The following is a 14,729-nucleotide window of genomic DNA, read 5'->3' on the forward strand; positions in this document are numbered from 1 at the left end:
GACCGACGAAGTCACCACACCATCCCTGCAAGATGTCATGGGCCGCTCCACCACCTTGGATGCCGGATCCTGCAGATCCAGCCACTTGGGTGACAGCTTGACGCGGAAGGACCACTCGGCTGTGATGGGAGAGGGGGGTGTGGGTGGAGTAGAAATCAATATATGCCCCCTCTCTATAGAATGCGTTATAAATAAAGAGGGAGCATTAATTTCCTGAGTCATGAACGACTTGTTGCCATAGCTACAGTAGTTTCTTTTTACCATGCACTTGATATGTCGTGCACGCCCCCATTGTCCGTCATTGATTTGAGATTTGTGCTACTTTTTTGGTTTTGTTGGTAGAGTTTGTCTTGTTTAAGAGTATTAGATAATTATTTTCAAAATGTATCATAATGCTTTTACGTATCAACAAATAAGACTGCACTTGCTTCATAGTGTATTTGCTGTTACACTACAAGATATTATGTTAGATTTCAACATGAGAAAAAAAATCAATAAGTTGTTATATAATACTTAAAAAGACAAAATTTGCCAGAACAATGAAATGTAGTACAAATCTGAAAGCATGGAAAGACGGCGGATCCATATACTATATCACATACATGATAGAATACCATTTTTCATTGCCGTAGCTCTGTGCAATCCAAAAACCGTGGTCTCAGCAATCCAAGAGTGTGAAACCAGGACATGAGAGAGTCCTTACTTCGTCTCCAGGCTTTGACGAGTGGCACGAGGGCGGGCCGCATGCACATGGGTAAGTACGTCCATCACTTTGTCTGCATGCTGTAGGAGGAGCCTATATATGCATAAACTCAGAGAGAAAGCACACAACTACCAGGGCAAGCCAACTGCATCCTATCATATAAACTCAATTACCATGGCGAGCACTACCAAGGCCGTGGTGATTTTTGGCATTCTTGTTTTCCTGCAGGTGTGGTGCGCCGCGGGGGATGTCTACAACATCCCAGCATTGATGTCAGTGAACGGGTTCGAGCAAGGAGAGGAGGGAGGGCCGGCGAAGTGCGACGGCCAGTACCACAGCGACAGCCTCTTGCTGGTGGCGATGACTTCGGCGTGGTACGGGCCCGGCTTCCGGTGCGGCTTGGTGATCAGCATCAAAAGCGCTGGCGGGATCACCGTGAAGGCCATGGTCGTCGACGAATGCGACACGGACAACGGCTGCGGCACCACCGAGATCAGCACGTCAGCCGCCGTGTGGCATGCCTTGGGGCTTGACACCAGCGTCGGCGAGGTGGCCGTCACCTGGTCGGATGTCTAACTGAAACATCGAGAGAGTGTTTTGTGCTGGTAAGTGGTGACAGCCTTAAAATGGATGAGATTGTACTCGAGTCATTTGCTTTCAACTTCAAAGTCTTTCCTCAATGTAGTAGCCGAATAAAAGCAACAGACTACATAGTACATGCGTGCGTACATGCATGATGTCTGCGGGTAATCTACTTAATTATATGTAAGTGTCCATCAATGTATGTTTTGTTGTATAACGTATAAGCAGTGTCCTTGGTGAGCAATGCATACCCAGCAATATATATACTTCAACATCCTCCCGTGTGTTTGCTCTGTACTTTTCTCCTTATAATTAATTATAAATTCTCCTAAATGCGACTAGGACAATGGTTGCGGCCCCACTGAGATCAGCACGTCGGCGAGGTGGCTGTCACCTGGTCGGACGTCTAATTGAATCGGTTGTTTGTGCTATTGTGCTGGTAAATCGACTCATCTGCTTTCAACTTCAGTGTCTTAACCAAATGAAATAACAAACTACATGCGTTCATACATGCATGATGTGCAAAAAAAATCTGCTTGTATGTACCCAGCAAAAAAAATCTACTTGTATATACCCCGCAAAAAAAAAAATCTGCTTGTATGTAAGTGTCAACCATTGTAAGTTTGTTTGTGATGGTACAAGTCACTGTATGTAAGATGATCTCATGCTATATACTTCCACATCCTCCGGTAAGTTTGATATGTGTTTTTCTCCTTATAATTACAAATTCTCCTAAATTCGGTATTCTCCTTTTTCCTTTAAAGTTTAAAATAATGAATGTAGAATTAATTCCTACTTCATGAAAAAATTTAAAATGGAAACTGTGGCAGGAAAATATTCACAGGATGATTTAGGCGCAAAAATGTTGCAGAGACCAGGGGTCAAACTCGCGGCCTACAAGCAAGCAAAAGCTGCGGTCCACTAGCCACTACGCGAGGGCATGATTCGTGAAATTGAGGAGTAAAATATGTATCTATATCAACATAAAAATATTTGAATTCAAATTTCCATTTCAAATTTTGTCCGAATTATTTTCGGTATTTCGCGGTTACCATGGTAACCGCAAATTCCGGTGACCCGTGAGAAAAAAGGTCTGCTTGGGATCCGTGTCGCTCTGGCAGGGGAGGCAGTGGGTATCCCGGACCTGCGTGCGGTGATATAGTTAAGTCACTTTGGAATAAGGTTTCGCTCCCCCAAGGTCGCCATGTGGCGGTCATGGCAGGACCATGCAGATTAAGGTTGAGCTCCATGATCTCTTAGTCCACCTAGTCAGATTTTCTTCCCGTCCATGACGAGGATGGGTTGCCGGGGGGGGGGGGGGGGGATCAGCCACTGGTGTGGGGGATCTGGTACGGTCTTTGTGTCTTGTACATATGGGTCATCTTCAATGGAGTTGTGCGGCGAAGTGGTTTAAGGAGTATCGCGTCTCGGTCTTCAGGTTTCTTCTCCGACCGTTGATGTGCAATCAACTTTCAATTCGTTGTAAGGTTAGATCTTCCCGGATCTGTGGTAGTCATCCAACCCTGTTTGGCGCTTTCTTCTTCAGGCCAGAGACTTGTTATTGATATTGTTGTCGCTCGATAATTACCATGGGGAACAACACCAAGGTCATGGCAACCTTTGGTGTTCTTGTGTTCTTGCAGGCCGTATCGTGCGCCATGGCCTGGCACCACGCTGATCCAAGGACGTCCCTCGCCGGCGTCCAGGCAGGAATGATGATGATGAACGGGTATGAAGAAGGAGATGAAGGCGGCGGGCCGACGGCGTGCGGCGGCATATACCACGGCGACGGAGATTTCCTAATGACGCTGCCTGCGGAGTTGTACGCGGGCGGGGCCCTGTGCCACAGATTTATGAACATGGTTGTCAAGAAATTACATGTTGATGTTGGTGCCATATGTTACAGATTCAGGCAAACTAAATTCCGCATGATTCTATCGAGTGAATTGCTATTGATTCGGGCTAACTAAAAGTAACACACTATTGTTCTGTGATATAAACATGCACGGCTTGACTTCTTGGATATGCACCCAGTAAAGTTTCAGACTGTACATTTATTAGTGCAATGAATATTTATTCCTAAAAACATAGTCTCTAGCCACACATGCTTACAATTGAGCAAATGACTTGCTGTCAATTAAGTACATGATTTCTTTTCACCAACTGTTTCATTTGTCTAGAGACGGCCACTTGCATGCAAATGTCCTCCATTAGACGAATATGCATGTGTGCTTTATTTTTTTAAGGTCACCCGCGCGGGCGCGGGGGGGGGGGGGGGGGGGGGGGGGGCGGGGGGGGGGGGGGGGGGGGGGGGGCTGATGTTAATTCTCGTATGGCCAGCTCTCTCTCTAGCCCCCAACTCGTCTCTATAGGTTGTGGGTACATCGGCAACCAGCAAATCAGTCCCCTATTTGTACAGCGGCAACCAACATAATAGCCTCAGGAGGTGGAGGAGCAGGCAAACATCCCACCCCGCACCAATGTGGTGAGCTTCCTCTCTCCCCCATCTACCCCCATATCTGAAAATCATCTGTACTTTGTACGTTGTGGTGCTTCAGTTTGTACCTTCCTTTTGGTATGACGTTTTTGTTCATCACGTTTGAAGAAAACTGTAGCAAACTCTGTGTGTGCGCGCATCACATTGGGTGTGTTTGGTTACCTGCATCGTTTTTTACCCATTTGCATACTTGTCCCTGTTGGGCCTGGCTTAGCAAATGCAGGCCAAAAACCAACATCTACACTTAGTTTGTTTGCCTGCATGTCCTCTCCTTGCATCGTAACGATTCCCATACGCACCGTTGGTTGCTCGCATTGTATGTGCTCACACGGGTGCATGTTGTTTGGTTACATACGAGCATAGAGCTGTGGCTTGATTCACCCATGCATAGCTGAGGTTTGAAGTTCTCCTCGTTCAGAACGAGGAAGTTGTTGCCCTTCTCCATGAGCTGCAGTCCCGGGTCATTCATGCCGAGTGTCATCATGAGTCTTCCTAAATTGGTAATGTTCTTGTCCATGGTTTTTCTCTAGCTGTGAGTTATCTTATGTTGAGCATCTCGTGGTCATGTATGCCAATATTTCTCTACATCAACCCTGAGTCATGCATGCATGGTATATATTATTCGTTCTCATCGATGGAAGGGGGCACTAGCTTGGAAAACACTGGGTAAAGAAATATGGCGGTCTCTAGATAGTGTTGCAATCACTGCTAAGAGTCATATATGCCAGAGCGCTCCTTGGCTAATTTATTTATTTAACAAAATGAGCTTAAACCCATTGGTATGTAGAAGGATTTCTACTTTGGGACAAGTTAGGAATACTAAAACGACCTATATTTATGACAATAACTGACAGGTATATCATTAAATGTTCCTCACTGTAATTGCTATGTAATTGGCCTCGCTTAAGCAGTAGAGGTGAATCATGTGAGTGTTCTAAAGATCTACATTTGTTTGTTCACCATGAACCCCATTAAATATCACTCCCCTGTGCCTCTCAAAATTATTTGTGCAATTTCAATGTTGTTTTTTCCTATTTTTCCTTTCGTAATTTCCTTGTTGGAACTATAATGTAGCTGTAAAAAATCCTTTAAGTCAAATCATCATGCAAATCTCTAAGTGCATCAACTGCTCTTTCACAAGATCTGCTCACAATAATATCATCGACATAGATGAGCATACGAAGATCACTATCCCATTCTTGTCATAAAAGAATGATGAAATATCCGTGTTTGAAGGACTAAAACCAAGTGACTGCGGTTTTGAGGACAGACAGGATTGCCATGCATGAGGAGCTTGTTCTAATCCACATATACTACTTTTGGACACGGATCCTCTTATGTGCCGTGACGCCAACTGACATGTGGCCCCGGGCCCACACGTCAGTGGCTCAACAGCAGCGGACCGTGACGATTGAGGATCTGGCTCCACAACATTATCTAGCTTGATTAGTACTATTATTAATTAGCTTGAACATGGGTGTTTGTTTTTTGCCTGGAGTAAAATCAATATATACTCCCTCCTTTTTTTAATGGAATACACTCCCTCGTTTTCTCAATAGAGTCCGTGCATCCGGGAGTAATAATTACTATATCACCCTTCTATATAAAATGTATACTGTATTGAGGAAAAAGATGAAGCAATAGTTCCCTATGACATGTTGCCCTCGCTCCATGAAATCCAAAAACAAGCGTGGTCTCAACGATGCAAGAGTTTGTTAATGCAGGAGAGGAGAGAATCCTTACTTTGTCACGAGTTCTGTGACGAGTCACACGAGGGCCGTATGCACTTGTGTAGGTACGTCCATCGTTTTGTCTGCAGGCTCCAGAACGAGGCTTATATAAACTCAGTGAAAAAGCACACAGGGCAAGCCAACTGCAAGCTAGCTTACAAACGCAAGAAGCAGCTCAATCACCATGGCGAGCACTAGCGAGGTCGTGGCGATTTTTGCCATTCTGGTTTTCCTGCAGGTGTGGAGCGCCGCCGGGCAAGTCTACAACGTCCCAGCTGTGATGTCGCTGAACGGCTTCGAGCAAGGAGAGGAGGGCGGGCCGGCGAAGTGCGACGGCCAGTACCACAGCGACGACCTCTACCTGGTGGCGATGACCTCAGTGTGGTATGGGCCAGGTCTCCGGTGTGGCAAGATGATCAGCATCAAGAGCTCTGGCGGGAGCAGCCTGCAGGCCATGGTGGTGGACGAGTGCGACTCGGACAACGGCTGCGGCGCTACCGAGATCAGCACGTCGGCCGCCGTGTGGAAGTTCTTTGGGCTTGACACCAGTGTCGGCGAGGTGGCCGTCACCTGGTCGGACGTCTAATTCAAATCGTTGCTTGCTTGTACTGGTAAATTGAGTCATCTGCTTTCAACTCCAAAGTCTCTCCTCCATGAAATAACTAGTACTCCCTCCGCCGAAAATACTTGTCATCAGAATTGATAAAAATGGATGTATCTAAAACTAAAATACGTCTAGATACATCTCTTTTTATTCATTTTGATAACAAGTATTTTCGGACGGAGGGAGTATTTACATGCATACGCACATGCATGGTGGGTGCGGGTAATATGCTTATATGTAAGTGTCAACCAATGTAAGGTTGTTTGTGACGGTATAAGTCACTGTGTGTAGACGATCTCAGCTTGCTAGTCCTCGATGCGCAATACCCGGTAAAGCTTGGTCTGTATTTTTCTCTTTATAAGTACAAATTGTCCCAAATTTGGTATTTTCCTTTTTCTTTAAATTAAAAAAATAATTAAAGCAGCATCCCTACTTCGTCAAAACGATAAAAATGAAAACTGCGCTACGAAAATATTCACGGAGTCAATATCATCTTAAAATACTGGACATGAATGAAATAACAATGTAACATTACAAGAAACAGAGACACACACATAGAAACATGTATATACACTGGTAGAGAATAGGCCTTTAGTCCCGGTTCGCAAAGGCCATTAATCCCGGCTGTGCAACCGGGACTAAATATGCGCGACTAAAGGCCCCCCCCCCTTAGTCGCGCCTCTTACGAACCGCGACTAAAGGCCCGTCCACGTGCGCGCCAGGAGTCCGTCAGGGCGGAGGACCTTTAGTCCCGGTTCTCGTGGCTAACCGGGACTAAAGGCCTCCTCCGCAGATTTAGGGTTTTAGCCCCCCTAAACCTGGTTTTTTTGTGAATTTTTTTAATTTTTTTTTATTTTCAAATTTCTGAATTATTTTAACCTCTAATCTCTAATCACCACCCCTCATCACTGCTCAATTTATCCTCTAATCTCTAATCACCCCTCATCATTCCAAATCATCTAACTTCCCGGACAGTCACCCATCCTCTCACTACTCCAGCCTGAGCACGCTTAACTTCCGGGTTCTATTCTCCCTCGTTTCCAAGTCTGCACTTGTTGTTTTCCTGACAATAGTACGATGTCAATTCTATTAACCCTCAGGAATTTAGCTTGAGCATGAAGTGACACATTTCACTGTTTGAGTTTGAAACTATTGTTTTAAAAAACAATAATTATTTAGTAACACTAATATTTCTGGAATAATTAGTTTGACCATTGTTTGACCACAGTTTGACCACAGTTTGACCAGATTTGACCAAAATTTAAAAAAAACTGAAATAATTATTTAGTAACACTAATATTCTAGAATAATTAGTTTGACCATTGTTTGACCACAGTTTGACCATAATTTGAATTTTTTTTATTTTTTTGCCTCTCCAGATCTTAAAAGCCCCGTATCTTTTTTTCTGTTAGGTTTTTGAGGATTTTGAAAATGTTTAACGGGGTTTCCCCGGTTAAATTCGGATGTAACTTTTCGAGTACATGATTTTTCATATAAATTTTTTTTCATCCAAGTTCGTATGCAAAAGTTATGCCCATTTTAAGAAATTCCAGAGAGATTTTGCAAATAAAGTCGAAATTCATATTTGTTAATTTTCCCAACAACTAGACCACATATCACATGAGAAACTTATTTTATTTTATTTTTTTGACATTTCCATCATTTTCTTTTGGTTTTTCTAAAACTGAAAAGGCGGTCCGGGGGGGTAGAGTTTGATGGGCCCTTTAGTACCGGTTGGTCTGGCCAACCGCGACTAAAGGACTAACCTTTAGTCCCGGTTGGTCTGGCCAACCGCGACTAAAGGCCTTCGGGCCAGCCTGCCAACCGGGACTAAAGCCCCTCGCTGTCGACCGAGCGCGCTGGGCCCAGATAGTTGGTCGCGGGTCTCCTCCCGAACCGCGACTAAAGACCCCTTTGGTCGCGGTTCGATTATTTTGGGGACTAATGGGGGCGTATGAAAGCCTCTTTTTCTACTAGTGATACAGGTTTACATATGGGTCGCCAAATAGGAACTTTAAATTTCCAAAACATTACAATACAATTGGGAATGCTGGATGCATGCAATGACATGTTCGAACGAAAGAAAAAATTTATATCTATTGTTACATGAATGATGGGCGCTTGAAATGTCACATGCAACAACCTTAGAGAAAAAAAGAGGGCACGCATGAAACAAATGTTTGACAAAAAGAAAAAGTGGATGCATATTTACATATGGATGACCTTCACACCCTCTCCCTCCCGTACATGCCGCATCGCCTCCTCGAGCGAGGCGGGGCGAGGAGGAAGACGTCCGTACGGCAACCAAGGCGGGCGGCTGAGGACTGAGATCGCACGTGGGTACGATTCCAGGGGCCGCCCGGCCGGTGGCGAACTGGAGGTTTGGAGGTGGCGAAATTAACAATTTGGGTGAATTGGAGGTGGAGTGCTGGATGGAGAGGGAGAAGAAGGGAAGACGATGGCCGTACGGGCCGGGGAGGAAGAAGACTCTTGCAGGTTGATTGAGAAGGTCTGGAGTATTCACGGTTAAATCAATGTATATTGATGTTATTAATTCGAGCTCCATTCCTACCTCCAAGCATGTTTGGGCTGTCAAAGTTCCTTTGAAAATAAAAGTGTTTATGTGGTTTGTCCATAAACAAGTTATTTTAACCAAGGATAACTTGATTAAACGTAATTGGACAGGACCTACGAGGTGTAGCTTCTGTGATCGGGACGAGACGATCAAACATCACTTTCTTGATTGCCCGTTTGCCAGAGTCCTTTGGCGGACGGTTCACATTGCCTTTAATATTACTCCACCGAATTCTGTCACCACGTTATTTGGGACATGGCTCACTGGGATTGAGCCTGACTTAGCGAGACATATTCGTGTTGGAGTTTGTGCTTTGTTGTGGACTATCTGGACGTGCAGAAATGATTTGGTTTTTAACAGAACATCACGTATTCACTTTTTGCAGGTTATTTTCCGAGCCACGGCCGTGATCCGTTCATGGTCGCTACTCACTCCGATGGAGGCCAGGGAGCATTTGGTTACTGGATCTATCCGCTGGGAGATGGTAGCTCGGGATATCTTCAACCGGTTTGGATGGTGGTCATGTAATAGGATAGGCAATTAGTTTACCTATCTATCTTTAGCCAGCCGGTTGTGTCGTCTTATCTTGGCTAGTTTGTGTTTCTAGCCTTTTTAGCTCTGTGTGAGCTGTCTTTTTAGTTCTTTTCAGTCGGAGATTTTGGAACCTTGTTGGAACCTTTTCATTTGGTTAATAAGATGGCCGTATGCATCACTCTGATGCAGAGGCCGGGGCGACCCCCTTTTCGAAAAAGGTTGATTGAGAAGAAGAAAAAAGAAGAGACTCTTGGTTTCCTGGGCTGGTTTTGATTGGTTGGATCGAAAAAAAAGGAGTACGTTCGTTCGTTCGTTCATTTTGCAATGGATGGACGGATGAAACGCATGGACGCATGTTTGCTTTGTTGGCTTCGTCTCGCGGAACAAACGCATGCATGCATGTTTGGCATGAATGCTTGGCGCGGAATTCGCACGCATACATATGGACCTCCATCCATCTTCCTCTACTCGATCGAGGAGCGCGCTTTAATTTGGATGGAAGAGATCGATAGAGAAGCGGGACCCAATACCAAGCCATACACGCATCCTATATTCCAGTTCGATCTCGCGTCGGGGCCAATTATATAAGTTGAAAGGAGTACGAGCGCACACAACACGACCGTTTCAATTAGACATCCGACCAGAGAACGGGCACCTCGCCCATACTGGGGTCGAGCCCCATGGCCTTCCACACGGCGGCCGATGTGCTGATCTCGTTGTCGCCGCAACCGTCCGCGCATTCGTCCACCACAATGGCCTGCACGATCCCGGGCAAGCTCACGATGCGGATCATCTTGCCACACCGGACGCCAGGTCCGAACCACTTCGAAGCCATTGACACCAGGAAAAGGTCGTCGCTGTGGTACTGGCCGTCGCACGTTGCCGGCCCGCCCTCCTCTCCTTGCTGGAATCCGTTCACCGACATCACCGCTCGGATGTCATGGACTTGCCCGGCGCCGCACCAGATCTGCAGGAAAACAAGAATGCTGAAAACTACCACGGCCTTGCCGGTGTTCCCCATAGTAACTGAGCTGCTGCTTGGGTTTATAAGCTGGCTTGCAGTTGGCTTACCCTAGCTGTGCTTTTTTACGAAAAAAGGTTTCCCCCGCTTTATATTATAAGAGAAACGTTTAAAGCCGGCGCACCGGCTGAAAATTCAGCCGGTCTCCCCGTCACGCTCGCTCTCTCGCATACAGCAGCCACGTGCAAAGCTGGGGCCACCAAGAGTCCACGTCTCCTTTTTATCCTTATCTCTTCACAGCTTCATACAACCACTCATTTGCATCTCGTCTTCCACCACACACAACGAGCGAGATCTCATCTATTCTTCCCCTTTCTGCTCGCCGGCTACGGAAGCCATGCCACTACTGTGCCACCGTTTCTTGTTCAACGCCGGCGAGGTAGTCATCGTCACGCTCCTATCCAGCCGCACCGCGGACCACTCGGAGCGGCCGGAGGTGCTGGGGACCCCGGGCGCCGTGTTGCGACGAGCAGCGGGAGGTGTTGGACCTCGAGCGGACGAGCTGCGATAGGCTTCTCCGGCGTCGATTGGCAGCTTCGACCCAAGCAGCAACCTTCTGCATCCGGTGCTGGAACCAGCGAGTCAAGGTGCTACCACCGGCTGCAGCAATGCTGGAACTAGCTCGACGGCAAGCTGCAACCCAGCTGCGTCGAGTGCTGGAACCAGCGATCTCCGATGCTACTACCGGCTATGTCGGGTGCTGGAACCAGCTTTATTTTTTGCTGGAACTTGCTAATTTTTTTGCTACATGTCTTTTTTTTATTTTTGCTTCCTGTGATTTTTGCTGGAACCGGACGTGCCTCGCACCGCCGACGTCATTTTTTTGCTGGAACCAGCTTTTTATTTTGCTGGAACCTGCTACATTTTTTCCTACATCGACTTCTTCATTTTGGTGGTGATGGGTGGTGTTTTTGCTACAACCCGCGACTACAAAAGTTACAACCTGTGAGCTTTTTTGCTACGATGGTGACGGGGTGGCGGCACCGGCGAGCTATTTTTGCTGGAACCACACACTCTTTTTGCTACGACCGGCTTTTTTTTTTGCTGCTGCTGCGAGCTAGTACTTTTTTCTGCGAGCTCGTTGTCGGCGTGTTACGACCGGCGACCATGACCGGCGACCGACGCCACCGGAGCTGCGGCCGTCTCCATGGGGACCTGCAATAGCTGGCGCACGCTGCTGCATGGACGACGGCGAGAAACGCAGGAGGCGGCAGTAGCGACGCCGAACTGCTGGGACGACGACGACCGGCGGTGAGGGCAGCGACCGGCGGCGGGGGAGGCGACAGGTGAGACGCGCCGGGCGGTGCTTCGAGGCCCCGGGCGCGTCGCTAGTCCATGGCGGCGCGGTGGAAGCTTTTTTTCTGAAAAGGAGATGACATCTGAATGGAGGGAGGGGAGAGAATCGTGTGGCTACGTGACGTTTGATCGGACGATGCTGGTGCGACCGGCCCAAATTTCGGCCGGCGCACCGGCGCCTATCACTCGCCATATTATAAAGCAACAGCCGAGCATACAACCATCCATACCACAAAAAGAAAGAAGAAGAAGGAAAAAAGAAGGCAACAGAGGATACAAGATGCCACCGGACAACAGCAGTCCTGACAACCCTAGAAGCTAGGACATCGAGGACCCCGGCAACTCCAGGACATGCCCACGACACGCTCACGCTAATGGAGTGGCCCGCCGCCGGAGGAAGCGCGCAGCCGTCAACTCACATACCGTTGCCGGCCATCCGGGAGCACGCTTGATCCCGGATGGACTAGGAGAGGATGGCAACACGCTACCACGCCGGCAAAGTTACTCCGATCAGCGCCCCCGCCTCGGGCCACGCCACGAAGAACATCGAACATTGTCGAGCATGACCCACTGAAGAACCGGCAACCGACCATGCCAAAGCCGCGACCACCACTCACCCGACCCAAAGGCGGCGTCTTCAAGAAGAAAGCGACGCCAAGACGCCGTCGCCGCCCAATCCAAGGGGATTCGGGTTTTCACCCGGGACAAGGAGAGGAGGAGCATGGGCTAGGACTCGATGCCGACCCCAAGAAGTAGAACGGCAACGGAGCGCCGCCGGCATCGTGGCTGCCGCAGCTTGCCAAGGGTTTCCCCCGTCCATAGCCCACTCCAACCAACCACCAAACCAGCCACACGAGGTCGCCGGCAACCGAGTCGGCGTGGGCGGCCAGAGAACGCGGAGGTCGCCGTCTTCAAATCGAGATCCATGCTCACCGCCGACTCGCCGCCCGCACGGCCAAGTCCAGCGGCCGGAACCATCAGCACTACCTCCCCCCGTCGCCAGGGAGGGGTGCCCTTACCGGAGGAGGCCGCCGCCCCCGCACCTGCGCTGCCCAAACTGGAGGCCCCGCCGCCACGCCACCTGCCCCGCCAGCCGCCGGCCACGGCAGGGGAGGTCGCCCGTGGTCCAGGCCGCCCGCAGCCCCCGCCACCCGCCGGGCCGCCGGCGCCAGATCTGGCCGGACCCGACGGGTGCGGCACCACCAGAGACCGCGGCCGCCGCGCCGCAAGAGGAGGCCCCGCGCGCGACGCCGCCAACCACATGCGCCGCCGCTCAGAGCCCCCGCCGCCGCACCGCTGCACCCCGCGCCAGTGCAGCGCCTCCATGCGCCCGGGCCGTCCCGCGCCAGCCGGGGGAAGGCGAGGGGAGGGGAAACGAGGCCCCGCCACCGCCGAAGCCAGCCGGGCTTTGCCCGCTGGCCCTTGCTGGCGGCGGCGAGGGGAGGAGGAGGGAGGGAGGGCGCGGAGAGCCGGCGGCTAGGGTTTTCCCCGCGTCGCTCGCGGGAGCGGCGGCGCGGGGGGGGGGGGGGGGGGGGCGGCGGGCTAGTTTCAGAGCTTACCTGCAGACAAAAAGCGAGGGACGTATCTACTCATGTGGCTGCCGCCCTCCATCGTGTGACTCATCAGAGAACACGTCATCCAAGCCTGCGGACAAAGTAAGGTTAACATATTCTTGCATTGTTGAGACCACGATTGATTTTGGATTTCATGGAGCTAGCTACGGCAACAGGCCCTAGGGGATTATTCCAGAAATGGACGATATACTGATTTTTACTCCTTGATGCAGTCACTCTATTGAGAAAATGACATGCTATAAGGGGTCCAAACTTTCACCAATTTTTGTAGTTACATTGGATCCACATTGCACTCTCCAAGATGAGACAATGGGCCGACATGTATCAATCTTGATCTCTTTGCACTAGCACTTGGTATAAGGGCCACATGCACCAATAGTTGTCACATTGCACTGAAACGTGTAACTTGGGCCAACATGCACCATGGTTACGATCAAGCCAAGTGCGGAGAGGATAACTGCTGAAAGCATATAAGTAGTAAGCCCACCAAGACATAAGCCTATATATACAGTTGGTACCCTAACTAATAACAACATGCACCATGGTTACTATCAAGATTGATCCTAGTTGCAGCTACATAGAACCACATATGTCATCGCTCTGACACATGGACCACAGCGTCAGTGCATGCCTTTTTTTTTGCGAACCATCAAGCAATTTAGTTGTTTTTGGTTTTCAGCTCACCCAAACTTCCATTGCTATGTTGACGACAATCGTTGTTATTTTCTAGTGTCGAAGTTCAGTGCTTCCAATGAAGTTGAGAATTGTCGAGATATTAACCTTTACATGCTTCCTATATATGGAGCTTCCAAAGTATACTACAAATGTATAGATATTTTTCTCCAGGAAATTCTTCAGCAATTATTGTTGAATTTCGAGTATAGTTGGCAGAAAGATGCATCTGCATGTTGGTGTCTGCATTTTTTAATTTGCATTTCAGTGTTATCTTCTAGTTAAATTGGCTACTATTGACATAGCACATGCATCCTACCCAGTAATTCCTCATCGGAGAACTCTTTTCATGCTTCATACTGATTTGATGTAACTTGAAAATTCCATGCTTCCAAATAACAATTATTCTGTGCCTTGAACTATTCTTTTTTTCTTCTTTGTCATTGAGCTATGTTTCTTCGGGCTAGAAAATTTGTTTCTATGTTCAATGCTCTATGCTTGCACTAAAGATGAATCATATGTATATATCATATTTTCATGGTTCCTGCAAACTGTGCTTCCGAATCACACCTCAACTGCTTCAACCAATATTAGTTTGTGTTACAGCCACAGAAACGTTGCTTCTTCTAATAAACTTATTGTTCATACATTTTTCTTCTGGCAACAATTTTTTTGTTTTACCCACTACCAATGTATGCTTCATTGAATCTCATTTATTTTCCATGAAAAACATACAAGATACTTCTAAAATCTACTTGTAAATGTTTCCATGGTAGTGAATCCCGGCTTCAAGCATTGCCAATGTGTGCTTCTGTTGTTGTCTAGATATATTGTTGTTGTCTAGACGTATTGGTTCGAGCAAGTGAGTGCATGAACCAATACCGGTGAGTCTTCTTTCAGTGATATTATTGTACATGCATTCTGCTTCTTGCGGCAATCTT

General features: G+C 48.1%; 4 protein-coding genes across 4 annotated transcripts; 3 read left to right on the plus strand and 1 right to left on the minus strand.

Moving 5' to 3' along the window:
* The first annotated feature begins 877 nt into the window (after positions 1-877).
* LOC109779876 (putative ripening-related protein 6) lies at positions 878-1,279 on the plus strand. Its single transcript, XM_020338493.1, has one exon. The coding sequence runs from the start codon at positions 878-880 to the stop codon at positions 1,277-1,279; it is 402 nt and encodes a 133-aa protein (XP_020194082.1).
* Positions 1,280-2,874: 1,595 nt separating this feature from the next.
* On the plus strand, positions 2,875-3,255 carry LOC141026239 (putative ripening-related protein 6). Its single transcript, XM_073502238.1, has one exon. It carries the CDS (start codon positions 2,875-2,877, stop codon positions 3,253-3,255), a length of 381 nt encoding a protein of 126 aa, XP_073358339.1.
* A 2,441-nt stretch (positions 3,256-5,696) lies between these two features.
* LOC109779875 (putative ripening-related protein 6) lies at positions 5,697-6,098 on the plus strand. The gene has a single exon (XM_020338492.3). It carries the CDS (start codon positions 5,697-5,699, stop codon positions 6,096-6,098), a length of 402 nt encoding a protein of 133 aa, XP_020194081.3.
* A 3,755-nt stretch (positions 6,099-9,853) lies between these two features.
* Positions 9,854-10,246, minus strand: LOC109779874 (putative ripening-related protein 6). Its single transcript, XM_020338491.1, has one exon. It carries the CDS (start codon positions 10,244-10,246, stop codon positions 9,854-9,856), a length of 393 nt encoding a protein of 130 aa, XP_020194080.1.
* Between the last annotated feature and the right edge of the window lie 4,483 nt (positions 10,247-14,729).

This window comes from Aegilops tauschii, chromosome 6 (assembly GCF_002575655.3).
Source record: "Aegilops tauschii subsp. strangulata cultivar AL8/78 chromosome 6, Aet v6.0, whole genome shotgun sequence".
NCBI lineage: Eukaryota > Viridiplantae > Streptophyta > Magnoliopsida > Poales > Poaceae > Aegilops > Aegilops tauschii.

Bases quoted from the DNA above. Each gene is read 5' to 3' on its own strand.
- LOC109779876 (XM_020338493.1), top strand. From the start codon at position 878: ATGGCGAGCACTACCAAGGCCGTGGTGATTTTTGGCATTCTTGTTTTC.
- LOC141026239 (XM_073502238.1), top strand. From the start codon at position 2,875: ATGGGGAACAACACCAAGGTCATGGCAACCTTTGGTGTTCTTGTGTTC.
- LOC109779875 (XM_020338492.3), top strand. From the start codon at position 5,697: ATGGCGAGCACTAGCGAGGTCGTGGCGATTTTTGCCATTCTGGTTTTC.
- LOC109779874 (XM_020338491.1), bottom strand. From the start codon at position 10,246: ATGGGGAACACCGGCAAGGCCGTGGTAGTTTTCAGCATTCTTGTTTTC.